We start from the raw sequence: 26547 nt of genomic DNA on the forward strand, positions 1-26547 counted from the left end.
CGTTACGATTCGTGTCTTGACATAGATTCTACGGACGTTAGCGGGCGCTCTGCCTTGTACTTAGCCATTCAGGGTGGACATTTAGGTGAGTCGTGATTGGCCAATTAGCAAACTTGTTTTGACCTCTCGGATTGGTCGCCCTACTCAAATGACGTCGTCATGTGCATACACGTTAAAAAAATATCCGTAAAATGTACGGCACTTTACCTGGCAGCTAGGGCGCCAGGTAAACAGCCGTAACTTTCACGGTGGAAGTTTTGTAAACTACCCCTTCAAGTGTAAACTCGATAAACAGCCTAACATTATCTTACTTTTTTCCCCAGCTGTTCTTTATCCACTCATTGAGAATGGAGTCAAGATAAAGGACAACCTCTTGCGCGCTGTTGAATTCAATTTTCCAGAGGCGGTCAAATTGCTCTGTGAGAACGCATCCAAACAAGTTCAGGTTGGTGAAATTAACAACACCGAGGGGAATAAATTGTGGCAGTTTAGTGGGACAGATTTAGCTCAGAATCAATGACCAGAAAATATTTTCCCCGCAAAGAAAATAATAAAAAAATAATTGTAGGCCTTTTATGAAACTGTTTGGACAAGACTGTTTGAAAAAATAAAATGCGATATCTTTGGGACAGAAAATCAACTGATATATTTTTCAGTTTTATGGGCATGTTATCGTGCATCTTGTATCTTATAGAAATGTGATTCTTCTGTGAAAATATTAAGCCCCCAAACTAATTTATTGCCACGCTTAAAAATTGCTGTGTATTTTGAGAAAGCAAACAACAATCATCTTTAAGATAACTTTTAATCATTTGAAAAAAAATTGACCCAGTGCGCCGCTACGTAAACTGAAAATTTACCTGGTAATTCTGTTACGAACTAGCGTCATAAATGCTCCAATTAAGCTTACGGTACAATTTTGTTTGGTGATATGCAGTTCTTTATTTGGTCCTTATTTACCTTTATATAATTTAGGATACCAACGAAGGACGTTCCATCATCAATTGTCACTGTGCGAACGATGACTTTAACCACGAGATAACCCCCATCATCTTGGCTGCACAGAAGAAAAACTTTAACATCATTAAGGTTGGCCAGTTGTCTTATATGTTAGCCTACTGGGGGTCATATACTGATAAATTATTAACCATTAATTGACATCCAAGGTTACTTTACGACAGTTTATATTTATAAATGACACCACTGGTGCCGACATAACAACAAAAATTAGGAGCGTCGTGCCTAACGATTTTATGTGACCACAATTTGCGTTTGACCACCCAGCCACAACATGCCACTATGGTGAACAGTACTGCAGCTGGTGAAAGTGTTTGACTGTTTTTAAAGTCAAACCCATTTCAGTCTTAGAAACAACTCATGCATAAAATTGTTTATTAAATTTCATATTTCTACTATATATATATTTTTTTTATAAGGAAAAGCCTCTGTAGATCATCAGAGGGGTGTATCCTTGAAAATGATGTGAACACAATTCTTACCCAGGGTAGTACGAGTTCTTAGAGTGCTATAAACATTATTAGAGGTCTCTTCAAAAGATCAGTTATGACGTATTTTGTCTTTCATGGCTAACCAGTATTTAAATTGTGTTTGATTTAATACATGCAATGTACTACTAATACACTGCGTTGTGTGTTGTTTATAATAGCTCCTACTCGATGCCGGTGCTCGTATACCAACATGCCGTAAAGATGATCAGATCGACGGCACTGATTCTGAGGATAGTTTCCAGCGATCTATCGGGACCATGGAGATATACAAGGGCCTAGCAAGCGAACCATACGTAGCGATGGAGAGTAACGATCCCATTGAAAAGGCTTTTAAACTGTGTGGTGAGATCAGACGATTGGCTGAGATTGATATTGAGTTTAAGTTATCGTATCAACAGCTTGAGTTGAATATGCAACAGTTCGCAACGGATTTCATCTCTCAGGCTAGGAGTTCGGAGGAGGTGAATATATAGTCCTGTTCAAACCCCTTAAAACACTTGTTCACAAAGAAGAAATTGTTAATTTGAGAAAGACTCTGTTATAGGGTCGAAACGTCAGGCCATTAACTATGTTTTTGCATTTATACCATCGGTCCATTTCGTTGGTAAGTTGTTTGCAACAGCTAATTTAATTGTCCCAATTATTTATCAATTAAAGTCAAAACATTACTGAACAAATTGTTTTCTTATAAACTGTCTCTTTTAAAATAATTTTCCGTACAAGTGGAAACTCTGCAACGCTAGGTGGCAGCAGACTTAGCTCTGAAAATGCGCACATCACCGATACCAAAGATATTACCTGGTTAGTCTGCTGCCACCTTCCAAATAAATGTCCCCCATTTATTTTACAACGGAATGGGAAGGGGGAAGTCATAAACCGCAAAATAGTCACGCAATGATCCCATTCACGAAACAATTGTTTTTCCTTTCACAAGGTATTGACAGTTCTTACCCATCCTGGTGATAATGACGATATTACTAACTACGACAAGACTGCGCACTCGCCGCTACCAAAGGTTTCACAAGCACTTGATCTTGGACTTCAGAAAGTAAGTTTAAACTCTTTTTAATTGTTATTTATTAAGTTTTTCATTTGGAAAAGAAAAAAAAATGTTTTCCAGAGGTGCCCAGCAGCTACAAACGATCATAATTTTGGAAGATGACTAAGAACATACAAATTGACGGGAAAAAATATTACAACGGCTAAATTCAGATAATTATAATATAGGCAAAACATACAGGAAAAATTATACTTCAAGTATGTACAATACACTTGCTAAGGTCAATAACCTAGGCCAACCCGGGAAAGTTCCGTATTATGCCCCACCTATTAAAAAACGTTGAGACCAATTCAGAACTGACTCCGCGGCAGTACAGTTATTACGATCCTATAAGCTAAAGTAGTAGTCCAGTCTAATTTCTATACCATCCGCTCTTTTCAGAACTGAGAAGTCTCCCGAACCTCCGATTATCTACTCCGCGGCAGTAGAATAAAGCAAGACAGTTCCCTAAGAACAACTCTACCTGGCAAGTAGATCCACACATGGTGTTACCGCAAACCAAATATACATTGATACCTCACCATGCAATGCCTCAAATCCTATATATTAAAATATCCAAAAACATAGCCAGTGTCCAAGTCAAGCGACGGTCTACCGTCGGTTGTGTTAATAGACTTGACCCAAGTCGGACTCGCGTCGAGTCCTTAACTCCTAATCAATCCACCGCATGCACTCGAGGTTTTTTTTCAAATGTCGCATCCTTATTTCACCACTCTGTGCGCCCTGTTTTGCCAAGATACTTAGGATTAACTTACAATTTAACCAGCCCGGCAAATCATGTATTTTGATTAGCATATTCATGTAAATACCCGCTATAGGAATTTAACAGTAAAACAACAATGGCTTGATGGGGGCGGTTGGCCCGAATTTAGTTACTGGTACGGATTTGTTATCACTGAGCTTGTAGAATAACATTAAAATAACCTTTTTACTTGTTTGTTAATTTTGCATATTATTGAATATTAACAATGTTATAAATGTTTTGGGTTTTTTTTCTTCACATGTACACTGATAATATCCAGTGCGTCCCTGTGAGGAACACTTGGCCAGAAGTCTTAAATTAATTTGGTGGGAAATTACCTCTTTCTCAAAAACTACGTTACTTTAGACGGAGTCGTTTCTCACGATTTTTGATACTATCAACAGCTCTCCGTTGCTCGTTTCCAAGTTTAAGTTTTATGCTATTATATATTTTGAGCAATTACCAAACGTGTACAGTGTCTTTAAAGACAGTGGACACTATTGGTAATTGTCAAAGACCAGTCTTCACTTGCTGTATCTCAACGTATGCATAAAAACAAATCTGTGAAAATTTGAGCTCAGTCGGTCATCGAAGTTGCGAGATAATAATGAAAGAAAAACACCCTTGTCACACGAAGTTGTATGCTTTCATATGCTTGATTTCGAGACCTCAAATTCTACAAATCTGAGGTCTCGAAATCAAATTCGTGGAAAACTACGTTACTTCAGAGGGAGCCGTTTCTCACAATGTCTTATAATATCAACCTCTCCCCACTACTAGTTACCAAGTCGGGTTTTATGCTAAAAATTATTTAAAGTAATTACCAATAGTGTCCACTGCCTTTAAGTGAAATCGACCACTGGTCCACTTCTAATAAATTGACATCTTTATCATTGTCTTCCCCTGTAGTTTATTGCACATCCGAACTGTCAGCAAGTCATCATCGCACAGTTCTACAAACGGCTTATCTTCTTGAGAGACAAGCGCGCCCTCTACCGTGCAACGGTGTTTGCTCTTCTTTTTCTCCTGTTCCCAGTTCTAGCTGTTCTTCATCTTTACTCTAACAGCATGAAGATAAAAGCCTTCGTTCAAACACCGTAATAAAAAATTGTGTCATTTTTAACAAGTATTGTTCTTAGTTTGTTAAACAGTCTATTATTTTGGTGCAACTTCTACAAAATTATCAATCCACTTATAAAATTATTACTCCCCTAGTCACTGGGTCACTTATTTTATTTCCTAAACAATTTCAGCTACCTTAATAGTTGAGCCTTTTTATGTCAATGTACCATTACCCTCCCAATTGGATAGATGCGGGCGGGCGCTGTCAAGGCATGTGACACTTTACGACTGCAAAATAATCTGTACAGCTTTTATGTATAGATGGAGGTCCGATTATTTTAGTCACAATTTTGTCGTTGTGACTGGGTGTGTGCATGGCAAATGAAAGGGAGGCCTAATGATCCATTTTCCTTGATCTTGTTTTTATGCAAATACATGTTGTATAATGTTGTCAGAAGACATCCCGATCATCGTAAAAACAACGTATGTCCAGTTCTGTGCACGAAGTGAGTAAAAATATGTTCAGCCCTAGAAACCAATCATTAGCAAAGACAAAATGTGACGATTAAATACAGCACTAGGACATCCCCCTTTAAATAATGACACCCTCTGCTGTGTTATACATTATGTATAAGATATGCTGTTATGTTGCTGGTTTTACCTCCGTTTTTTAACAACACTACCCTCTAGTTTTTTTGTTCTTCCTTTTCAGTGTGGTTGTGTTCATCATGCATTTAGCATCCGACCTGACCCTGGTGACCCTGTTGACCTGGGAATCAGTCAGCAGTAGCGGATCACCCCATACTCTAACCCAACCTCTTAATATTGTACTTTCTGTTTGGATAGCAGGTATTAAACATAGTAATATCAAAGTTTTTTATAGTGTTTTACCGACAAAGTACTCAATGCGCTAAGTATTTTATACATTTTGGCAGAAAGATGGGTTTTGAAGATATGAATTGTGAGACCCAATTGTGTAGCACCTTTTAAGGGTATACAAGGTGCTACGGCGCATTCTTTTCGATTAGTGCAATGGGTACTGTTTCGTGCGTTACACAATACACGGGACCAACGGCTTTACGTCCCATCCGAAGAACGATGTTAACACATACCCAGTTTTTGTTAAGACTATTAATGGTGTTTATAACATGTTCATCTCAAAGGAAGATGATTTCAATTGGTAAATTTAGTCATCGGCTCTTTGACTTCTCCTTATTCTTATCTTTCAAGGTATGACTTGGAGGGAAGTAGAAAGTATTGCAGCCAGAGGTTTCACGAATATCATGAGAAACAGTGAGCACCTCCGAGATATCTTCATCATCTCATTGTTCCTTTCTTGGATTTCGTTTGAAATCGTTGCTCTGTGTGTAAGTATTGTATAAGATTTTGAACGTTGGGCCTTATAAGCATTTTCTATCAATGTGTAGATGGGGTTTAGCTGTTAGCCTGTTGCTGCTTTCTGTCAAACTCATGGGCTCAGGGGAGGGTGGCAGAAACTAGGTTGCTGACTTTACACAATTTTGTTGTGATGATTTTCAGACGGTTCCGCAGACAAAGGCAGCATTGAGTTATCATCAATCAACAAGATCAGTAAAAGCTCTCACTTCAACACTGACAACAAATTCTAGTGAGGGTAGGATCTCGGAAATAGGAGATTATGTTCTCGGTGAATTATCGAAGACGAATTCCAATATCAACCACTCGATGAGGTTAGAGATTAAAGAGGAAGTCGGAAGACTGATGAACTACAACACGGCGCGATGCCAAGTCGGCACCCGACGCAAGCGAGCAACACCACGCGAGCGACATGTTGACGAATCAGAGGACTTCCTTCAGCTCACATGGTACAATCCAAAACTCATCGGCTCCGCCATGTTTGCCTTGGCAACCACTTTGTCCGTAGTGCGCATGATGTCCTATGTGGTGATCAGCAATGTGTTTGGTCCACTTCAAATCTCTCTCGTCCGAATGATAATAGGGACGTACCATTTCTTCCTCGTTGTGGGCGCAGTGGCTTTGTCGTTTGCATTTGGAATGACACTGATTTACTCCACTCAAGATAACGATGTAGAGAAGATGGACGAAAACCCAAATAACAACTTTTTAAGGTAATTTTCTTGTTCTTATTCTCTCGTGTTTTTCTTCTTGGTATTTTTGTGTGTCTTGTTCTTGTTTTTATTGTTCTTGTTTTTATTCTAGTTATTGATGCGCTTGTTTAAGGCACCGCTTCCAATATAGTTTTCGTTTAATAAAATATACATTAATTTGTTTCATTTTTAATTTGGCCTCATTAAGGGATTATTTAGCATCTTAAAAGTCTTTCATTAAGGTAGCGTGGCCGAGCGGTCTAAGGCGCTGGTTTAAGGCACCAGTCATTTCGATGGCGTGGGTTCGAATCCCACCGTTGCCAACTTGTTTTTCGTTTAAAACATACTTTTTTCATTTTTAATTTAGCATCTTAAATATCTTTCATCAAGGTAGCGTAGCCGAGCGGTCTAAGGCGCTGGTTTAAGGCACCAGTCATTTCGATGGCGTGGGTTCGAATCCCACCGCTGCCAACTTGTTTTTCGTTTAAAACATACTTTTTTTAATTTTTTACTTAGCATCTTAAAACTCTTTCATTAAGGTAGCGTGGCCGAGCGGTCTAAGGCGCTGGTTTAAGGCACCAGTCATTTCGATGGCGTGGGTTCGAATCCCACCGCTGCCAACTTGTTTTTCGTTTAAAACATACTTTTTTTCATTTTTAATTCAGCATCTTAAAAGTCTTTCATTAAGGTAGCGTGGCCGAGCGGTCTAAGGCGCTGGTTTTAGGCACCAGTCATTTCGATGGCGTGGGTTCGAATCCCACCGCTGCCAACTTGTTTTTCGTTTAAAACATTTTTTTTTTTTCATTTTTAATTTAGCATCTTAAAAGTCTTACATTAAGGTAGCGTGGCCGAGCGGTCTAAGGCGCTGGTTTTAGGCACCAGTCATTTCGATGGCGGTGGTTCGAATCCCACCGCTGCCAACTTGTTTTTTGTTTACAACATACTTTTTTTCTTTTTTTAATTCAGCATCTTAAAAGTCTTTCATCAAGGTAGCGTGGCCGAGCGGTCTACGGCGCTGGTTTTAGGCACCAGTCATTTCGATGGCGTGGGTTCGAATCCCACCGCTGCCAACTTGTTTTTCGTTTAAAACATACTTTTTTTCATTTTTAATTTAGCATCTTAAAATTCTTTCATTAAGGTAGCGTGGCCGAGCTGTCTAAGGCGCTGGTTGTAGGCACCAGTCATTTCGATGGCGTGGGTTCGAATCCCACCGCTGCCAACTTGTTTTTCGTTTAAAACACAGATGTTTTAATTTTTGTATTTAGCCTCTTAAAAGTATTTCATTAGGGTAGCGTGGCCGAGCGGTCTAAGGCACCAGTCATTTCGATGGCGTGGGTTCGAATCCCACCGCTGCCAACTTGTTTTTCGTTTAAAACATACTTTTTTTTATTTTTTATTTAGCATCTTAAAACTCTTTCATTAAGGTAGCGTGGCCGAGCGGTCTAAGGCGCTGGTTTTAGGCACCAGTCATTTCGATGGCGTGGGTTCGAATCCCACCACTGCCAACTTGTTTTTTGTTTACAACATACTTTTTTTCTTTTTTTAATTCAGCATCTTAAAAGTCTTTCATCAAGGTAGCGTGGCCGAGCGGTCTACGGCGCTGGTTTTAGGCACCAGTCATTTCGATGGCGTGGGTTCAAATCCCACCGCTGCCAACTTGTTTTTCGTTAAAACATACTTTTTTTCTTTTTTTAATTTAGCATCTTAAAATTCTTTCATTAAGGTAGCGTGGCCGAGCTGTCTAAGGCGCTGGTTGTAGGCACCAGTCATTTCGATGGCGTGGGTTCGAATCCCACCGCTGCCAACTTGTTTTTCGTTTAAAACACAGATGTTTTAATTTTTGTATTTAGCCTCTTAAAAGTATTTCATTAGGGTAGCGTGGCCGAGCGGTCTAAGGCACCAGTCATTTCGATGGCGTGGGTTCGAATCCCACCGCTGCCAACTTGTTTTTCGTTTAAAACATACTTTTTTGTCATTTTTAATTCAGCATCTTAAAAGTCTTTCATCAAGGTAGCGTGGCCGAGCGGTCTAAGGCGCTGGTTTAAGGCACCAGTCATTTCGATGGCGTGGGTTCGAATCCCACCTCTGCCAACTTGTTTTTCGTTTAAAACATACTTTTTTTCATTTTTAATTTAGCATCTTAAAATTCTTTCATTAAGGTAGAGTGGCCGAGCGGTCTAAGGCGCTGGTTGTAGGCACCAGTCATTTCGATGGCGTGGGTTCGAATCCCACAGCTGCCAACTTGTTTTTCGTTTAAAACACAGATGTTTTAATTTTTGTATTTAGCCTCTTAAAAGTATTTCATCAGGGTAGCGTGGCCGAGCGGTCTAAGGCACCAGTCATTTCGATGGCGTGGGTTCAAATCCCACTGCTGCCAACTTATTTTTCGTTTAAAACATACTTTTTTTCATTTTTAATTAACCATCATAAAAGTCTTTCATCAAGGTAGCGTGGCCGAGTGGTCTAAGGCGCTGGTTTAAGGCACCAGTCATTTCGATGGCGTGGGTTCGAATCCCACCGCTGCCAACTTGTTTTTCGATTAAAACATACTTTTTTTCATTTTTAATTCAGCATCTTAAAAGTCTTTCATTAAGGTAGCGTGGCGGAGCGGTCTAAGGCGCTGGTTTAAGGCACCAGTCATTTCGATGGCGTGGGTTCGAATCCCACCGCTGCCAACTTATTTTTCATTTAAAACATACTTTTTTTCATTTTTAATTCAGCATCTTAAAAGTCTTTCATTAAGGTAGCGTGGCCGAGCGGTCCAAGGCGCTGGTTTAAGGCACCAGTCATTTCGATGGCGTGGGTTCGAATCCCACCGCTGCCAACTTATTTTTCGTTTAAAACATACTTTTTTTCATTTTTAATTCAGCATCTTAAAAGTCTTTCATTAAGGTAGCGTGGCCGAGCGGTCTAAGGCGCTGGTTTAAGGCACCAGTCATTTCGATGGCGTGGGTTCGAATCCCACCGCTGCCAACTTGTTTTTCGTTTAAAACACAGATGTTTTAATTTTTGTATTTAGCCTCTTAAAAGTATTTCATCAGGGTAGCGTGGCCGAGCGGTCTAAGGCACCAGTCATTTCGATGGCGTGGGTTCAAATCCCACCGCTGCCAACTTATTTTTTGTTTAAAACATACTTTTTTCATTTTTAATTAACCATCATAAAAGTCTTTCATCAAGGTAGCGTGGCCGAGCGGTCTAAGGTGCTGGTTTAAGGCACCAGTCATTTCGATGGCGTGGGTTCGAATCCCACCTCTGCCAACTTGTTTTTCGATTAAACCATACTTTTTTTCATTTTTAATTCAGCATCTTAAAAGTCTTTCATTAAGGTAGCGTGGCGGAGCGGTCTAAGGCGCTGGTTTAAGGCACCAGTCATTTCGATGGCGTGGGTTCGAATCCCACCGCTGCCAACTTATTTTTCGTTTAAAACATACTTTTTTTCATTTTTAATTCAGCATCTTAAAAGTCTTTCATTAAGGTAGCGTGGCCGAGTGGTCTAAGGCGCTGGTTTAAGGCACCAGTCATTTCGATGGCGTGGGTTCGAATCCCACCGCTGCCAACTTATTTTTCATTTAAAACATACTTTTTTCATTTTTAATTAACCATCATAAAAGTCTTTCATCAAGGTAGCGTGGCCGAGGGGTCTAAGGCGCTGGTTTAAGGCACCAGTCATTTCGATGGCGTGGGTTCGAATCCCACCGCTGCCAACTTGTTTTTTGTTTAAAACACAGATGTTTTCATTTTTAATTTAGCATCTTAAAAGTCTTTCATTAAGGTAGCGTGGCCGAGCGGTATAAGGTGCTGGTTTTAGGCACCAGTCATTTCGATGGCGTGTGTTCGAATCCCACCGCTGCCAACTTGTTTTTCGTTTAAATTATACTTTTTTTCATCTTAAAATTCTTTCATTAAAGTCACCTGGAAGTGGTATCTTTTTTTAAATAAAGCTTTTGTCACTAAAATATGTGTTTTTACGAAAGGAATGTGAACAAAAAGTTAACTAAGATTTAAAAACATTAGTTTTGATTGTATTTACAAATTTACGAGTAGGCCCCGACCCGAGAGGGCGCTGTTCGTGACGTAATTTAAGGCGCGATATTTGAAGAGAAAATTTGTAGTCGGGCCCCCGTACATTACGTCTTTCAGATACCTTCTTCGATTTTCCACTAGCTGGAAAAATTGTTGGGATGGCGTCGTGTTTAAGAATGGCTCTTCTCGTCATGTCAAATGAGTGGTGTATCCCGGATTCGAAGCACGACGGCTCGAAGTGTTCGCTGCATAGCGCTGAAAAAGACGTCGGATCGGACCACTTTGCTCTAGTTAATCTGACTTTCGCAGCCCACAACCGCCTATACTTGGGATCTGCAGGAAATAGATGAAGACTGACCCCATCTTTAGTTGTTTTGCTGCATCCAGCAGCAATACACCTGAACGGCATTGCCGGAAAAATGCCAGAAAAAAAACCTTTTTCGCAGCGTACAAACTCACGTCTTAGAATTACATGTACTTTTGCACGTGTGTTTATCTACGCATCGAGGCAAAGTCTTCCTTTTCCTACGTCACAAAAGGGGTAGGCGGAGTCAACCCCCCAAGCACTTAATTAATTGTTTTAACATATAAATCGTGACAAACAATTACTCAAAAAATTGTTTTATTGTTAATAAACATAAACTCTTATGTTTAAAAGAAAAAAATCCTATTGCCAGGTGCCTTTAAGGTAGCGTGGCCGAGCGGTCTAAGGCGCTGGTTTTAGGCACCAGTCATTTCGATGGCGTGGTTTCGAGTCCAACCGCTGCCAGCTCATTTTTCGTTTAAAACATACTTTTTTTTCATTTTTAATTTAGCATCTTAAAAGTCTTTCATTAAGTTAGCGTGGCCGAGCGGTCTAAGGCGCTGGTTTAGGGCACCAGTCATTTCGATGGCGTGGGTTCAAATCCCACCGCTGCCAACTTATTTTTCGTTTAAAACATACTTTTTTTCATTTTTAATTCAGCATCTTAAAAGTCTTTCATCAAGGTAGCGTGGCCGAGCAGTCTAAGGCGCTGGTTTAAGGAACCAGTCATTTCGATGGCGTGGGTTCGAATCCCACCGCTGCCAACTTGTTTTTCGTTTAAAACATACTTTTTTTCATTTTTAATTTAGCATCTTAAAAGTCTTTCATTAAGGTAGCGTGGCCGAGCGGTCTAAGGCGCTGGTTTAAGGCACCAGTCATTTCGATGGCGTGGGTTCGAATCCCACCGCTGCCAAATTGTTTTTCGTTTAAAACATACTTTATTTCATTTTTAATTCAGCATCTTAAAAGTCTTTCATTAAGGTAGCGTGGCCGAGTGGTCTAAGGCGCTGGTTTTAGGCACCAGTCATTTCGATGGCGTGGGTTCGAATCCCACCGCTGCCAGCAAATTTTTCGTTTAAAACATACTTTTTTTCATTTTTAATTTAGCATCTTAAAAAGACTTTCATTAAGGTAGCGTGGCCGAGCGGTCTAAGGCGCTGGTTTTAGGCACCAGTCATTTCGATGGCGTGGGTTCAAATCCCACCGCTGCCAACTTATTTTTCGTTTAAAACATACTTTTTTTCATTTTTAATTCAGCATCTTAAAAGTCTTTCATCAAGGTAGCGTGGCCGAGCAGTCTAAGGCGCTGGTTTAAGGAACCAGTCATTTCGATGGCGTGGGTTCGAATCCCACCGCTGCCAACTTGTTTTTCGTTTAAAACATACTTTTTTTCATTTTTAACTTAGCATCTTAAAAGTCTTTCATTAAGGTAGTGTGGCCGAGTGGTCTAAGGCGCTGGTTTAAGGCACCAGTCATTTCGATGGCGTGGGTTCGAATTCCACTGCTGCCAAATTGTTTTTCGTTTAAAACATACTTTATTTCATTTTTAATTCAGCATCTTAAAAGTCTTTCATTAAGGTAGCGTGGCCGAGTGGTCTAAGGTGCTGGTTTTAGGCACCAGTCATTTTGATGGCGTGGGTTCGAATCCCACCGCTGCCAGCAAATTTTTCGTTTAAAACATACTTTTTTTCATTTTTAATTTAGCATCTTAAAAAGTCTTTCATTAAGGTAGCGTGGCCGAGCGGTCTAAGGCGCTGGTTATAGGCACCAGTCATTTCGATGGCGTGGGTTCGAATCCCACCGCTGCCAACTTTTTTTTCGTTTAAAACATACTTTTTTTCATTTTTAATTTAGCATTTTAAAAGTCTTTCATTAAGGTAGCGTGGCCGAGTGGTCTAAGGCGCTGGTTTAAGGCACCAGTCATTTAGATGGCGTGGGTTCGAATCCCACCGCTGCCAAATTGTTTTTCGTTTAAAACATACTTTATTTCATTTTTAATTCAGCATCTTAAAAGTCTTTCATTAAGGTAGTGTGGCCGAGCGGTCTAAGGCGCTGGTTTTAGGCACCAGTCATTTCGATGGCGTGGGTTCGAATCCCACCGCTGCCAGCAAATTTTTCGTTTAAAACATACTTTTTTTCATTTTTAATTTAGCATCTTAAAAGTCTTTCATTAAGGTAGCGTGGCCGAGCGGTCTAAGGCGCTGGTTTAAGGCACCAGTCATTTCGATGGCGTGGGTTCGAATCCCACCGCTGCCAACTTGTTTTTCGTTTAAAACATACTTTTTTTCATTTTTAATTTAGCATCTTAAAAAGTCTTTCATCAAGGTAGCGTGGCCGAGTGGTCTAAGGCGCTGGTTTTAGGCACCAGTCATTTCGATGGCGTGGGTTCGAGTCCCACCGCTGCCAACTTTTTTTTGGTTAAAAACATACTTTTTTTCATTTTTAATTTAGCATCTTAAAAAGTCTTTTATCAAGGTAGCGTTGCCGAGCGGTCTAAGGCGCTGGTTTTAGGCACCAGTCATTTCGATGGCGTGGGTTCGAGTCCCACCGCTGCCAACTTATATTTCGTTTAAAACATACTTTTTTTCATTTTTAATTCAGCATCTTAAAAGTCTTTCATTAAGGTAGCGTGGCCGAGCGGTCTATGGCGCTGGTTTAAGGCACCAGTCATTTCGATGGCGTGGGTTCGAATCCAACCACTGCCAGCTCAATTTTCCTTTAAAACATACTTTTTTTCATTTTTAATTCAGCATCTTAAAAGTCTTTCATTAAGGTAGCGTGGCCGAGCGGTCTAAGGCGCTGGTTTAAGGCACTAGTCATTTCGATGGCGTGGGTTCGAATCCCACCGCTGCCAACTTGTTTTTTGTTTAAAACATACTTTTTTTCATTTTTAATTTAGCATCTTAAAAAGTCTTTCATCAAGGTAGCGTGGCCGAGCGGTCTAAGGCGCTGATTTTAGGCACCAGTCATTTCGATGGCGTGGGTTCGAATCCCACTGCTGCCAACTTTTTTTTGGTTAAAAACATACTTTTTTTCATTTTTAATTTAGCATCTTAAAAAGTCTTTCATCAAGGTAGCGTGGCCGAGCGGTCTAAGGCGCTGGTTTTAGGCACCAGTCATTTCGATGGCGTGGGTTCGAATCCCACCGCTGCCAACTTACATTTCGTTTAAAACATACTTTTTTTCATTTTTAATTCAGCATCTTAAAAGTCTTTCATTAAGGTAGCGTGGCCGAGCGGTCTAAGGCGCTGGTTTAAGGCACCAGTCATTTCGATGGCGTGGGTTCGAATCCAACCACTGCCAGCTCATTTTTCGTTTAAAACATACTTTTTTTCATTTTTAATTCAGCATCTTAAAAGTCTTTCATTAAGGTAGCGTGGCCGAGCGGTCTCAGGCGCAAGTTTTAGGCACCAGTCATTTCGATGGCGTGGGTTCGAATCCCACCGCTGCCAGCAAATTTTTCGTTTAAAACATACTTTTTTTCATTTTTAATTTAGCATCTTAAAAGTCTTTCATTAAGGTAGCGTGGCCGAGCGGTCTAAGGCGCTGGTTTAAGGCACCAGTCATTTTGATGGCGTGGGTTCGAATCCCACCGCTGCCAACTTGTTTTTCGTTTAAAACATACTTTTTTTCATTTTTAATTTAGCATCTTAAAAAGTCTTTCATCAAGGTAGCGTGGCCGAGTGGTCTAAGGCGCTGGTTTTAGGCACCAGTCATTTCGATGGCGTGGGTTCGAGTCCCACCGCTGCCAACTTTTTTTTGGTTAAAAACATACTTTTTTTCATTTTTAATTAAGCATCTTAAAAAGTCTTTTATCAAGGTAGCGTGGCCGAGCGGTCTAAGGCGCTGGTTTTAGGCACCAGTCATTTCGATGGCGTGGGTTCGAGTCCCACCGCTGCCAACTTATATTTCGTTTAAAACATACTTTTTTTCATTTTTAATTCAGCATCTTAAAAATCTTTCATTAAGGTAGCGTGGCCGAGCGGTCTATGGCGCTGGTTTAAGGCACCAGTCATTTCGATGGCGTGGGTTCGAATCCAACCACTGCCAGCTCAATTTTCCTTTAAAACATACTTTTTTTCATTTTTAATTCAGCATCTTAAAAGTCTTTCATTAAGGTAGCGTGGCCGAGCGGTCTAAGCCGCTGGTTTAAGGCACTAGTCATTTCGATGGCGTGGGTTCGAATCCCACCGCAGCCAACTTGTTTTTTGTTTAAAACATACTTTTTTTCATTTTTAATTTAGCATCTTAAAAAGTCTTTCATCAAGGTAGCGTGGCCGAGCGGTCTAAGGCGCTGGTTTTAGGCACCAGTCATTTCGATGGCGTGGGTTCGAATCCCACCGCTGCCAACTTTTTTTTGGTTAAAAACATACTTTTTTTCATTTTTAATTTAGCATCTTAAAAAGTCTTTCATCAAGGTAGCGTGGCCGAGCGGTCTAAGGCGCTGGTTTTAGGCACCAGTCATTTCGATGGCGTGGGTTCGAATCCAACCACTGCCAGCTCATTTTTCGTTTAAAACATACTTTTTTTCATTTTTAATTCAGCATCTTAAAAGTCTTTCATTAAGGTAGCGTGGCCGAGCGGTCTCAGGCGCTGGTTTTAGGCACCAGTCATTTCGATGGCGTGGTTTCGAATCCAACCGCTGCCAACTTGTTTTTCGTTTAAAACATACTTTTTTCATTTTTAATTCAGCATCTGAAAAGTCTTTCATTAAGGTAGCGTGGCCGAGCGGTCTAAGGCGCTGGTTTAAGGCACCAGTCATTTCGATGGCGTGGGTTCGAATCCCACCGCTGCCAACTTGTTTTTCGTATAAAACATATTTGTTTTTCATTTTTAATTCAGCATCTTAAATATCTTTCATTAAGGTAGCGTGGCCGAGCGGTCTAAGGCGCTGGTTTTAGGCACCAGTCATTTCGATGGCGTGGGTTCGAATTCCACCGCTGCCAACTTTTTTTTCGTTTAAAACATACTTGTTTTCATTTTTAATTCAGCATCTTAAATATCTTTCATTAAGGTAGCGTGGCCGAGCGGTCTAAGGCGCTGGTTTAAGGCACCAGTCATTTCGATGGCGTGGGTTCGAATCCCACCGCTGCCAACTTGTTTTTCGTATAAAACATATTTGTTTTTCGTTTTTAATTCAGCATCTTAAATATCTTTCATTAAGGTAGCGTGGCCGAGCGGTCTAAGGCGCTGGTTTAAGGCACCAGTCATTTCGATGGCGTGGGTTCGAATCCCACCGCTGCCAACTTGTTTTTCGTTTAAAACACAGATGTTTAATTTTTGTATTTACCCTCTTAAAAGTATATCATCAAGGTAGCGTGGCCGAGCGGTCTAAGGCGCTGGTTTTAGGCACCAGTCATTTCGATGGCGTGGGTTCGAATCCCACCGCTGCCAACTTAATTTAGCCTCTTAAAAGTATATCGTCAAGGAAGCGTGGCCGAACGTGGTCTAAGGCGCTGGTTTAAGGCATTTTTTTGTTCAGTACTGTTTTATCAGTGTTCCATCCATGCCAACGAGTGTGGTTTTGTTCATTTAAATTGAAAGGTGTACTTATTATGTTCTCAACGCAATAACCTGTAAAATTGTTTACAGTAAGAAGTGATTTTTATTTGTTGAAAAATATTATCTTGTTGAAAAGTAACAAATTCAATCTCTCTAAATTTCTCTTTATTTTCCCCTCCCCCTTCTCATTTAGTCCATTCCAATCGTCGGTTACTCTCTATTGGTCAGTTTTTGGCTTCATGTCACTGACTGACATTCATCTGGTTGGACGTCAAATCGCCAAGGAATTATCAGGTTCACTACTGTACGCGGCATTCTATGCTCTTGTGGTCGTGGTGCTGCTCAACGCTCTCATTGCTGTGTGGAATGAAGTCTATAAACAAATAACGGTAGTGTACCAGTTTTTTTTTTGTTTTTTTTTACTTAATTTTAGTTTTATTTATGTTGTTTCAATTATTCGTACAAAACAATAAAACAAGCACAGGCCGTCCAGGGAAGGGAAAAAGTCAACTAAAAAATATCATCACAAATGATTTGCCCTCTATGACCTAGCTAGCACAAGGTACTAAAAAAATTACACTCTAAAATTGCAGTATAGTTTGTTACTGTTATCTAATTTGAAAAGTATTACTAATTTCGCCTCTCTGTTGTATAGATTGTTGTGCTTCTCCTCTTTTTTATTGTATTTAAATTTTGTCATTGTATTTTTTTAAGTAGAATTTGTTTACCCTTTTTGTGGTTTTTAGACTGCCTTGTCTTTATTTGGTGTTGTTTTTAAAATATTAAATTTAGTGGAGTGCACGTTGAGGCCTGGAATATGGCGCTATATAAATTGTATTTCATTTTAACTATTATTAGCTGTTTCGTAGCGAAGCGCAGCGAAACAGCTCTTGTTTTTGTTAAAGTTTTTTTAGCTGTTTCGTAGCGAAGCGCAGCGAAACAGCTCTTGTTTTTGTTAAAGTTTTTTTTATTATTATTATTAGCTGTTTCGTAGCGAAGCGCAGCGAAACAGCTCTTGTTTTTGTTAAAGTTTTTTTTATTATTATTATTTTTTTTTTTATTTGTCATCTTCAGAAAAATTTCATATAAGTGCTGATTTGCAATGTTCCCAAAGAGCAATTGCAATGAAATTTTCAGGGATGAAAGGTATTGGTGCAATGATCATTGCGAAACAAGGATGTCATTATGACATAATCAGAAGTCACGTGACGTCATCTTAAAGGTGTTGTATTTTAAATGTTTGAAAATTTATAACAAATCAGCCACAAGAGACCGTAGGTTTCTGTTTGCGGGATTGGGGAGGAATAAATAAGGTCTTCATTTTGTTTCGTGTGCGTGACCTCACATGACCTCTACTTCCGGTCGAAACCGGAAGTGGCCCTCTAATTCAAAATTGGAAAAAGATATGAAGTTGCTTTTAACGATGTTAGTGCGTGGCAAGGGTGGGCAGTTAAAAAAAAATACCAATGACGTCACAAATTGCAACGGCGCCCTCTAGCGGCAGGATGAAAACTCTTCAAAATGGACTTTTTGAAGATGTCTGTGGTGAAGTTTTTTGTAATCACTTTAAATTTGACACACAAGTTAACTGTCAGGCAGCCATCATATGTGTGAAGTTTCAGATCAATGACGTCATCGGGGGTCACGTGACGCGGCCTTAAAGGTGCACTTTTTGAAGTAATATAACTCCCTAAGTAATTATGCGATCATGTTGAAACTTGGTAGGTTGTTGGATATTGACAAGTTCTTATGAAATATTAAAGGACGTCATGATGACGTCATCACATGATTTTTTATGATTTTTTCAATTTTTGCACCTTTAACACATAAATTGCTATCTGAATATGGTATAATCCAAATTATTTTTTATTTATGCCACATTGGGTAAAATTGCTTTGAATACCCAACAAATTTAAAACTCAGTTGAGAAATTTGAAATTTTTGTTGACGAAACAGCTCTGCATTTGTGCACAAATGCAATTTAGCTCTAGTTATTATTATTATTATTTTTTTTTTTATTTGTCATCTTCAGAAAAATTTCATATAAGTGCTGATTTGCAATGTTCCCAAAGAGCAATTGCAATGAAATTTTCAGGGATGAAAGGTATTGGTGCAATGATCATTGCGAAACAAGGATGTCGTTATGACATAATCAGAAGTCACGTGACGTCATCTTAAAGGTGTTGTATTTTAAATGTTTGAAAATTTATAACAAATCAGCCACAAGAGACCGTAGGTTTTTGTTTGCGGGATTGGGGAGGAATAAATAAGGTCTTCATTTTGTTTCGTGTGCGTGACCTCACATGACCTCTACTTCCGGTCGAAACCGGAAGTGGCCCTCTAATTCAAAATTGGAAAAAGATATGAAGTTGCTTTTAACGATGTTAGTGCGTGGCAAGGGTGGGCAGTTAAAAAAAAATACCAATGACGTCACAAATTGCAACGGCGCCCTCTAGCGGCAGGATGAAAACTCTTCAAAATGGACTTTTTGAAGATGTCTGTGGTGAAGTTTTTTGTAATCACTTTAAATTTTACACACAAGTTAACTGTCAGGCAGCCATCATATGTGTGAAGTTTCAGATCAATGACGTCATCGGGGGTCACGTGACGCGGCCTTAAAGGTGCACTTTTTGAACTAATATAACTCCCTAAGTAATTATGCGATCATGTTGAAACTTGGTAGGTTGTTGGATATTGACAAGTTCTTATGAAATATTAAAGGACGTCATGATGACGTCATCACATGATTTTTTATGATTTTTTCAATTTTTGCACCTTTAACACATAAATTGCTATCTGAATATGGTATAATCCAAATTATTTTTTATTTATGCCACATTGGGTAAAATTGCTTTGAATACCCAACAAATTTAAAACTCAGTTGAGAAATTTGAAATTTTTGTTGACGAAACAGCTCTGCATTTGTGCACAAATGCAATTTAGCTCTAGTTTATTATTATTATTATTATTATTTTTTTTTTTATTTGTCATCTTCAGAAAAATTTCATATAAGTGCTGATTTGCAATGTTCCCAAAGAGCAATTGCAATGAAATTTTCAGGGATGAAAGGTATTGGTGCAATGATCATTGCGAAACAAGGATGTCATTATGACATAATCAGAAGTCACGTGACGTCATCTTAAAGGTGTTGTATTTTAAATGTTTGAAAATTTATAACAAATCAGCCACAAGAGACCGTAGGTTTCTGTTTGCGGGATTGGGGAGGAATAAATAAGGTCTTCATTTTGTTTCGTGTGCGTGACCTCACATGACCTCTACTTCCGGTCGAAACCGGAAGTGGCCCTCTAATTCAAAATTGGAAAAAGATATGAAGTTGCTTTTAACGATGTTAGTGCGTGGCAAGGGTGGGCAGTTCAAAAAAAATACCAATGACGTCACAAATTGCAACGGCGCCCTCTAGCGGCAGGATGAAAACTCTTCAAAATGGACTTTTTGAAGATGTCTGTGGTGAAGTTTTTTGTAATCACTTTAAATTTTACACACAAGTTAACTGTCAGGCAGCCATCATATGTGTGAAGTTTCAGATCAATGACGTCATCGGGGGTCACGTGACGCGGCCTTAAAGGTGCACTTTTTGAACTAATATAACTCCCTAAGTAATTATGCGATCATGTTGAAACTTGGTAGGTTGTTGGATATTGACAAGTTCTTATGAAATATTAAAGGACGTCATGATGACGTCATCACATGATTTTTTATGATTTTTTCAATTTTTGCACCTTTAACACATAAATTGCTATCTGAATATGGTATAATCCAAATTATTTTTTATTTATGCCACATTGGGTAAAATTGCTTTGAATACCCAACAAATTTAAAACTCAGTTGAGAAATTTGAAATTTTTGTTAACGAAACAGCTCTGCATTTGTGCACAAATGCAATTTAGCTCTAGTTTTTTTTTTTATTTGTCATCTTCAGAAAAATTTCATATAAGTGCTGATTTGCAATGTTCCCAAAGAGCAATTGCAATGAAATTTTCAGGGATAAAAGGTATTGGTGCAATGATCATTGCGAAACAAGGATGTCATTATGACATAATCAGAAGTCATGTGACGTCATCTTAAAGGTGTTGTTTTTTAAATGTTTGAAAATTTATAACAAATCAGCCACAAGAGACCGTAGGTTTCTGTTTGCGGGATTGGGGAGGGATAAATAAGGTCTTCATTTTGTTTCGTGTGCGTGACCTCACATGACCTCTACATCCGGTCGAAACCGGAAGTGGCCCTCTTATTCAAAATTGGAAAAAGATATGAAGTTGCTTTTAACGATGTTAGTGCGTGGCAAGGGTGGGCAGTTAAAAAAAAATACCAATGACGTCACATAATGCAACGGCGCCCTCTAGCGGCAGGTTGAAAACTCGTCAAAATGGACTTTTTGAAGATGTGTGTGGTGAAGTTTTTTGTAATCACTTCAAATTTTACACACACGTTAACTGTCAGGCAGCCATCATATGTGTGAAGTTTCAGATCAATGACGTCATTGGGGGTCACGTGACGCGGCCTTAAAGGTGCACTTTTTGAACTCATATAACTCTCTAAGTAATTATGCGATTATGTTGAAACTTGGTAGGTTGTTGGATATTGGCAAGCTCTCGTGAATTGTGAAATGACGTTATAGTGACGTAATCACACGATATTTTATGATTTTTTTCAATTTTTGCACCTTTAACGAATAAATTGCTATCCGAACATGGTATAATCCAAATTTTTTTTTAATAGCCTGGATTAGTCATAACTGCTTTAAAAAAAGAATAAATTTCAAATTCAGTTGACAAAATTTAAATTGTTTTTAACGAAACAGCTCTGCATTTGTGCACAAATGCAATCATGTCTAGTTATTATTATTAATGACATGCCCTTTATGGCCAAAGGGAAACAGGTAGTGGAATTATCAGATTAAAGCCATTGGACCCTTTCGATAAACAGTATTGTCCAAGGTCCACACTTTGTGTAACACAACTTCTATATCAAATAACAAACCTGTGGAAGTTTAGGCTCAATCGGTCATCGGAGTCGGGAGAAAACAACAGAAAAACCCACCCATGTTTCCGCGCGTTTCGCCGTGTCATGACATGTGTTTAAAATAAATCCGTAATTCTCGTTAACGAGAATTTATATTGTTTTACCGTTTGCTCAAAAAGTAAAGCATTTCATGGACTAATATTTCAAGAGAAGTCTTTCACCATTACCTTCTGTAAACCCTGTAAATAATTTGTAAATCTGTGAACTTTTTTTTTTTTTTCTGTACCGAAAGGGTCCAGTGGCTTTAAAGCAATGATTTTTATGCGAGCATTTCACCGCAGTCCAGTGGTTACATGCACTGCATGACTTACAATAATTTACAAAGGTGTGGGTTTGAATCCTAAAACTGCTTATTTCAATGACTGGATAACGATTTCTTTGTACATTTCATAATCTAATACGTTAAATCAATAATTGTATGAGAGAGATTGTTGCCAGCTTGGTGTAACATCCCCATGTGGGAGAAATAGACAAGTTCCCTTTACGGGAAGATCATTGTTAAACAATTTCTCAATTGCTAGTGTTGTCAAAACGGGGTATGAAAATAAACATCATCCTGAGCCGGATGAGTGGCTTTTTACCTTCAATAATTTGGTTCATGGGAATGTGTTCATTGTTTTGTTGATTTCAGGAAGATAGTGACGTACAATGGAAGTTCTCATGTACTGCTATGTGGATGACTTATCTCGGGGACGATGTACGGGTACCACCACCATTCAACCTTCTACCCACACCAAGTGCATTGCGCCGTTTACATGGCGTTCTCGCCAAGTGCACGAGGTTGTCTGGGTCGACAATGGAAGAGTTTGACGCATCACGTGATGTTGAAACGAGTGAGGGAAAGGAAAGCTTAGCATCAATTGTAAGAGGAATCCAAAGAGAAAAGGTATAGATGAGGAGAAACAGATGAACACAATAAGCCCGCCCTTCACAAAAGCACATGATCATCTGAGATCAGTTCATCAATGACCAATTCAACAAAAATTGGTTCTGAGGATTCTGTCTTCCGTATGATAAAGTAACATGGGCTAAATTAGGAGAAATCGAAAGAGGGCGCTATAAGAATAAGTGTGTCCACAGCTCACCGTACTTTACGTTAGACAATTATTATGTTTCTACTTTATGTTTTTCAGAATAGAGAACAAGAAGATCAGCTCACAAACTATAAGGTGAGAAACCTACATTATCTTTATATTACTCAAAGTTAAAAAAAGAAAAAACAAAATTGGTTAATAATTTATTTAATTTGTACTTTCATGTATTTTCAAAATAAAAAAAATTGTAAAGTCGTTTTTTTATGATTGGTTTGAATTAGAAAGTTGACCATGGAAATAAGAATTTTATATGCGTAGTGTTTTTCTCGACAATTCCTCAGATTCAACAGTTTTTACGATTCTTGTCTGTGTTTTACTTTTGTCGTGTCCAATCACTGTATTTTAAAGATGTTTGTAAAGATGTTGAAAATCGGTATGACAATTTCACCAACCCTTACGAACACATTTTTAATGATAGATAATCTTCCGATTTACAACAAAATGTTGTTCTGAACCAAATTGTGCATTAACTACAAAGTAAACAAAACTTGCCCATGTCTTTTCAGCGAGTCACTGGACATCTTCAGGAACGCTACGTTATTGAGAAAGATTTTTGTAGAGATTTTAAAAATCGGTGTAACAATTTCACCAACCCATTACGCACACATTTGTGATGCCACTGCTAGATAGTTTTTCGAAGTTGGCAACAAATTGTTGTTCTGAACCAAATAATGCATTAACTACAAACAAAACTTGTCCATGTCTTTTCAGCGAGTCACAGGACATCTTCGAGAACGCTACGTTATTGAAAAGACTGCTGACGAATATAGTGCCACTACAGACGTTTCGAATGAGGATTTAAGGAACACGAGGAATGACGTCATCGCTTTCAGGTCGGGTTTGTTTTTTGTTTCCGCTAATACAATTTTCAAACATTGCGTGACTAGCTTTTGCCAACTTCTTATTAACCAAAGTATCGATGGTTTATTAGAACACAAATAGTTTAAGCTAACTATAGTTGTAACAGAAGTAAGTTCTGTTCCAAGAGACTCTTGAACCCCTTCCAAACCTTATCAAAAACGTAGCAAAGAAAAGTTGTTTAACAAACTCTTGTTTGCATAAATTCAAAATGGCAGCTTTGATCAATATTTTGGTGATTATGTTTTCCGTGAGCCCCTTTTGTTGGTAAAAAAAATTCCCGTTTACAAATAACTTTTGTTATTGAATGTTTCACTTATTAATTTTTGCAAATTCTGGATGAAAATGTTAAGAAGGGCTTATAAATAGATCATATTTTGAGGTAAAATGTTAATAACGTACGAAAAGTAAACACATTTTAATCTTAAAAACGATCTTGAATTTCGTCTTCAGGTACGAAACGTTTAAGAGAACTTGTGATATGCTCGACAAATTACAGAAAACGCGAGAAGAATGTATTAAACTCAGACAGAAGTCAGCACTGATCCCACTCATCGCTGAGAGGACTTCCTCTATTGGATCCGTCCTCCTTGAGAACATTGAAAAGACAGAGGAGTTCCACACAACACTGGCTGACATAGAAATCGTCCCACCAACCCTGTTGGACTCGTCCACAACTGGGCCCACTCCATCCCAAGTCCCCACGGAAGATCCTCCGGTGTTACCAACACCCTTGAAGACAACTCGACCCTCTGAGTCACCAATGCCACCATTACACTTTAAACCCCAATCGTTATCATGTACAACTGATACACCACCGTTGCCATTGGATACATGTCCCTCATCTTCCAGCACCCCCACCCCTTCATCAAGAAGAAGGTTTCCTTCAGCAGAGTCGGATTCGGCAAAAACAGACCCGGGAGTGAGTAATATCGCCAAAAAGAATACTAAGCAAGGGGGACAAAAAAGTACCATAAAATCTAGACTTAATACAAAAAGAAAGTCTATACCTTTGGTTTCACCCAAGAAACAACAACAATGGCGGTTTTAAAACTTGTTTTTGCAAAATGAGGGGTCTATAGCCACTCTATGTATTAAAGGCAGTGGAAACTATTGGTAATTGTCAAAGACTAGACTTCACAGTTGGTGTATCTAAACCAGTAAAAGTTTGAGCTCGATCGGTCATCGAACTTGTGAGATAATAATGAAATGAAATAAAAACCTGTCACACGAAGTTGCGTGCGTTTAGATGGTTGATTTCAAGAGCTCAAGTTCTAAATCTGAGGTCTCGAAATCACATTCGTGGAAAATTACTTCTTTCTCGAAATCTATGCCATATCAGAGGGAGCTGTTTCTCACAATGTTTTATACTACGTATCAACCTCTCCCCATTACTCGTCACCAAGAAAGGTTTTATGCTAAACATTATTTTGAGTAATTACCAACAGTGTCCACTGCCTGCAACATGTTCTTTATAACAAACCCACACTGTAATAACTGGGTGGGGAAATAATTGTCTTCCGGTATGTGGGTTATGAATTAAAGAACGTGTTTTCCTATTGACTGTAGACAATAGCCTGTATACGCGGGTAGCTGGTAATGTAATGATTTACCAAAATAGTTCAGGGTAGTCGATTTATTTAGCACCTAATACAAAGTTTTCTCCGGGCACTTCACAATCTATTAAAATAAATTAACATGTTAATTAATTTAATTACTGTTGGTTAAACGATCTTATTCCAAGACTAACACACGAACTAGGTAATTAATGTTGTATATGCTTAATAAAGAGGTGGGTTTTCATGGAAATTGTAAATTACTCAAAGGGGGGGGGGATAACAGATCGAATGTGATGGGGAGATTGTTCAACAGAGTGAGTGCAATGGTCATGATTTACGTTTTGGTGAAACATAAGGTACGTAACATTAATTTAGTAATTTTACTAATTATCGTTGTTTAACTTAAAAGTCAATAAAAAAACTTACCCAATAAGTTTTTCCTGTGGCTTATTATTTTTTAATAAAATGTCACATACCGCTTCCCAGGTATCAGAACATGGGTGTGACCCCCTGGCTAGTCAGCTGTTTACAGCTTCTGACAGTCACCCCGAACGAATTTTCATGTCAAATTATAGGAATACCCCAATTCAGACACGGCCTTGAAGGCAGTGGACATTATTTGTAATTATCAAAGACTAGCCTTCACAGTTGGTGTATCTCAACATATGCATAGAATAACAACTCTGTGAAAATTTGAGCTCAATCAGTCATCAAAGTTGCGATATAATAATGAAAGAAGAAAACACCCTTGTCACACGAAGCTGTGTGCTTTCAGATGCTTGATTTCGAGGCCTCAAATTCTAAACTTTTGAGGTCTCGAAATCAAATTCGTGGAAAATTACTTCTTTCTCCCAAACTGTGGCACTTCAGAGGGAGCTGTTTCTCACAATGTATTATACCACCAGCCTCTCCCCAATACTCGTCACCAAGAAAGGTTTTATGCTAATAAGTATTTTGAGTAATTACCAATAGTGTCCAGTGCCATTAACATGGGCTTGAGGAGGTGGATTCAAAAGAGGGCGCTGTCAGTAGAATGTGCAAACAGTTTGCTATGGGGTACCAGATTCTACAAGGGGCCAGTCTGCCACACCGGCACAGAAAACCAAAGGTCGTTGGTTCAAATCCCTCTCTCGTCACCACACATTGATTCCCTTATTAAAGAAATTATATTTTTGTTTTGTTCAGTATTAAATAATCGCTTGGCACTATAGCGGCTGGATGGGCTTATCACCTGGGGAATATTGACCACGAAGTACGTCATGGGTGCAGTGCATAGAAATATAGCGCGTTGCGAGTGTGATGCATGATGGGATTACACATTAACCAATGAGCGTGCTTGATACGTTTGCCCATCCCAGCGCCTTGGTTAAAGGCATTGGACACTATTGGTAATTACTCAAAATAATTAATAGCATACAAACTAATTTGGTAACGAGCAATGGAAAGCTGTTGTGCAAATGTGAGAAACGGGTCCCTTTGAAGTAGCATAGCTCTTTAGAAAGAAGTGATTTCTCACTAAAATATTTGAATCTAATTCGAGACCTCTAGCAGCTGAGGTCTCGAAATCAAGCATCCGAAAGCACACAATTTTTGCGACAAGTGTGTTCTTTCTTTCTTTATTCCCTCGCAGCTTCGTTGATCATTTGAGCTCAAACGTTCACAGGCTTGTTGTTTTGTGCATAATTGTTGAGATATACAAAGTGAG

General features: G+C 39.0%; 1 protein-coding gene and 43 non-coding genes across 44 annotated transcripts; all 44 read left to right on the forward strand.

The window, feature by feature from the left end:
- LOC139951850 (short transient receptor potential channel 5-like) lies at positions 1 to 24946 on the forward strand (the record flags this gene model as incomplete). The annotated part of the gene is made up of 14 exons (XM_071950918.1): positions 1 to 85; positions 324 to 445; positions 976 to 1089; positions 1667 to 1969; positions 2443 to 2556; positions 4220 to 4407; positions 5085 to 5221; positions 5603 to 5739; positions 5912 to 6480; positions 16482 to 16677; positions 21963 to 22217; positions 22465 to 22500; positions 23137 to 23258; positions 23737 to 24946. Coding segments are annotated over 14 exons (2976 nt in total), but the record flags the coding sequence as incomplete, so codon positions are not given.
- On the forward strand, positions 6701 to 6782 carry Trnal-aag (transfer RNA leucine (anticodon AAG)). Its single transcript has one exon. It is a non-coding gene; the product is annotated as a tRNA-Leu (tRNA).
- Positions 6849 to 6930, forward strand: Trnal-aag (transfer RNA leucine (anticodon AAG)). The gene has a single exon. It is a non-coding gene; the product is annotated as a tRNA-Leu (tRNA).
- Trnal-aag (transfer RNA leucine (anticodon AAG)) lies at positions 6998 to 7079 on the forward strand. Its single transcript has one exon. It is a non-coding gene; the product is annotated as a tRNA-Leu (tRNA).
- Trnal-uag (transfer RNA leucine (anticodon UAG)) lies at positions 7147 to 7228 on the forward strand. Its single transcript has one exon. It is a non-coding gene; the product is annotated as a tRNA-Leu (tRNA).
- Positions 7448 to 7529, forward strand: Trnal-uag (transfer RNA leucine (anticodon UAG)). The gene has a single exon. It is a non-coding gene; the product is annotated as a tRNA-Leu (tRNA).
- On the forward strand, positions 7883 to 7964 carry Trnal-uag (transfer RNA leucine (anticodon UAG)). Its single transcript has one exon. It is a non-coding gene; the product is annotated as a tRNA-Leu (tRNA).
- On the forward strand, positions 8033 to 8114 carry Trnal-uag (transfer RNA leucine (anticodon UAG)). The gene has a single exon. It is a non-coding gene; the product is annotated as a tRNA-Leu (tRNA).
- Positions 8469 to 8550, forward strand: Trnal-aag (transfer RNA leucine (anticodon AAG)). The gene has a single exon. It is a non-coding gene; the product is annotated as a tRNA-Leu (tRNA).
- Trnal-aag (transfer RNA leucine (anticodon AAG)) lies at positions 8904 to 8985 on the forward strand. Its single transcript has one exon. It is a non-coding gene; the product is annotated as a tRNA-Leu (tRNA).
- On the forward strand, positions 9053 to 9134 carry Trnal-aag (transfer RNA leucine (anticodon AAG)). Its single transcript has one exon. It is a non-coding gene; the product is annotated as a tRNA-Leu (tRNA).
- On the forward strand, positions 9202 to 9283 carry Trnal-aag (transfer RNA leucine (anticodon AAG)). The gene has a single exon. It is a non-coding gene; the product is annotated as a tRNA-Leu (tRNA).
- Positions 9351 to 9432, forward strand: Trnal-aag (transfer RNA leucine (anticodon AAG)). Its single transcript has one exon. It is a non-coding gene; the product is annotated as a tRNA-Leu (tRNA).
- On the forward strand, positions 9636 to 9717 carry Trnal-aag (transfer RNA leucine (anticodon AAG)). Its single transcript has one exon. It is a non-coding gene; the product is annotated as a tRNA-Leu (tRNA).
- Trnal-aag (transfer RNA leucine (anticodon AAG)) lies at positions 9785 to 9866 on the forward strand. Its single transcript has one exon. It is a non-coding gene; the product is annotated as a tRNA-Leu (tRNA).
- Positions 9934 to 10015, forward strand: Trnal-aag (transfer RNA leucine (anticodon AAG)). Its single transcript has one exon. It is a non-coding gene; the product is annotated as a tRNA-Leu (tRNA).
- Trnal-aag (transfer RNA leucine (anticodon AAG)) lies at positions 10082 to 10163 on the forward strand. The gene has a single exon. It is a non-coding gene; the product is annotated as a tRNA-Leu (tRNA).
- On the forward strand, positions 10231 to 10312 carry Trnal-uag (transfer RNA leucine (anticodon UAG)). The gene has a single exon. It is a non-coding gene; the product is annotated as a tRNA-Leu (tRNA).
- On the forward strand, positions 11320 to 11404 carry Trnap-agg (transfer RNA proline (anticodon AGG)). Its single transcript has one exon. It is a non-coding gene; the product is annotated as a tRNA-Pro (tRNA).
- Trnal-aag (transfer RNA leucine (anticodon AAG)) lies at positions 11469 to 11550 on the forward strand. Its single transcript has one exon. It is a non-coding gene; the product is annotated as a tRNA-Leu (tRNA).
- On the forward strand, positions 11618 to 11699 carry Trnal-aag (transfer RNA leucine (anticodon AAG)). Its single transcript has one exon. It is a non-coding gene; the product is annotated as a tRNA-Leu (tRNA).
- On the forward strand, positions 11767 to 11848 carry Trnal-uag (transfer RNA leucine (anticodon UAG)). The gene has a single exon. It is a non-coding gene; the product is annotated as a tRNA-Leu (tRNA).
- Trnal-uag (transfer RNA leucine (anticodon UAG)) lies at positions 11917 to 11998 on the forward strand. Its single transcript has one exon. It is a non-coding gene; the product is annotated as a tRNA-Leu (tRNA).
- Trnal-aag (transfer RNA leucine (anticodon AAG)) lies at positions 12066 to 12147 on the forward strand. The gene has a single exon. It is a non-coding gene; the product is annotated as a tRNA-Leu (tRNA).
- Trnal-aag (transfer RNA leucine (anticodon AAG)) lies at positions 12215 to 12296 on the forward strand. Its single transcript has one exon. It is a non-coding gene; the product is annotated as a tRNA-Leu (tRNA).
- Trnal-uag (transfer RNA leucine (anticodon UAG)) lies at positions 12364 to 12445 on the forward strand. Its single transcript has one exon. It is a non-coding gene; the product is annotated as a tRNA-Leu (tRNA).
- Positions 12514 to 12595, forward strand: Trnal-uag (transfer RNA leucine (anticodon UAG)). Its single transcript has one exon. It is a non-coding gene; the product is annotated as a tRNA-Leu (tRNA).
- Trnal-aag (transfer RNA leucine (anticodon AAG)) lies at positions 12663 to 12744 on the forward strand. Its single transcript has one exon. It is a non-coding gene; the product is annotated as a tRNA-Leu (tRNA).
- Trnal-uag (transfer RNA leucine (anticodon UAG)) lies at positions 12812 to 12893 on the forward strand. Its single transcript has one exon. It is a non-coding gene; the product is annotated as a tRNA-Leu (tRNA).
- Trnal-aag (transfer RNA leucine (anticodon AAG)) lies at positions 12961 to 13042 on the forward strand. The gene has a single exon. It is a non-coding gene; the product is annotated as a tRNA-Leu (tRNA).
- On the forward strand, positions 13111 to 13192 carry Trnal-uag (transfer RNA leucine (anticodon UAG)). Its single transcript has one exon. It is a non-coding gene; the product is annotated as a tRNA-Leu (tRNA).
- On the forward strand, positions 13261 to 13342 carry Trnal-uag (transfer RNA leucine (anticodon UAG)). The gene has a single exon. It is a non-coding gene; the product is annotated as a tRNA-Leu (tRNA).
- Trnal-aag (transfer RNA leucine (anticodon AAG)) lies at positions 13559 to 13640 on the forward strand. The gene has a single exon. It is a non-coding gene; the product is annotated as a tRNA-Leu (tRNA).
- Trnal-uag (transfer RNA leucine (anticodon UAG)) lies at positions 13709 to 13790 on the forward strand. Its single transcript has one exon. It is a non-coding gene; the product is annotated as a tRNA-Leu (tRNA).
- On the forward strand, positions 13859 to 13940 carry Trnal-uag (transfer RNA leucine (anticodon UAG)). Its single transcript has one exon. It is a non-coding gene; the product is annotated as a tRNA-Leu (tRNA).
- Positions 14306 to 14387, forward strand: Trnal-aag (transfer RNA leucine (anticodon AAG)). Its single transcript has one exon. It is a non-coding gene; the product is annotated as a tRNA-Leu (tRNA).
- Positions 14456 to 14537, forward strand: Trnal-uag (transfer RNA leucine (anticodon UAG)). Its single transcript has one exon. It is a non-coding gene; the product is annotated as a tRNA-Leu (tRNA).
- Positions 14606 to 14687, forward strand: Trnal-uag (transfer RNA leucine (anticodon UAG)). Its single transcript has one exon. It is a non-coding gene; the product is annotated as a tRNA-Leu (tRNA).
- On the forward strand, positions 15054 to 15135 carry Trnal-uag (transfer RNA leucine (anticodon UAG)). The gene has a single exon. It is a non-coding gene; the product is annotated as a tRNA-Leu (tRNA).
- On the forward strand, positions 15501 to 15582 carry Trnal-aag (transfer RNA leucine (anticodon AAG)). Its single transcript has one exon. It is a non-coding gene; the product is annotated as a tRNA-Leu (tRNA).
- Trnal-uag (transfer RNA leucine (anticodon UAG)) lies at positions 15651 to 15732 on the forward strand. Its single transcript has one exon. It is a non-coding gene; the product is annotated as a tRNA-Leu (tRNA).
- On the forward strand, positions 15800 to 15881 carry Trnal-aag (transfer RNA leucine (anticodon AAG)). The gene has a single exon. It is a non-coding gene; the product is annotated as a tRNA-Leu (tRNA).
- Trnal-aag (transfer RNA leucine (anticodon AAG)) lies at positions 15950 to 16031 on the forward strand. Its single transcript has one exon. It is a non-coding gene; the product is annotated as a tRNA-Leu (tRNA).
- Trnal-uag (transfer RNA leucine (anticodon UAG)) lies at positions 16099 to 16180 on the forward strand. The gene has a single exon. It is a non-coding gene; the product is annotated as a tRNA-Leu (tRNA).
- Positions 24947 to 26547: the final 1601 nt, after the last annotated feature.

This window comes from Asterias amurensis, chromosome 19, assembly GCF_032118995.1.
Source record: "Asterias amurensis chromosome 19, ASM3211899v1".
Taxonomy (NCBI): domain Eukaryota; kingdom Metazoa; phylum Echinodermata; class Asteroidea; order Forcipulatida; family Asteriidae; genus Asterias; species Asterias amurensis.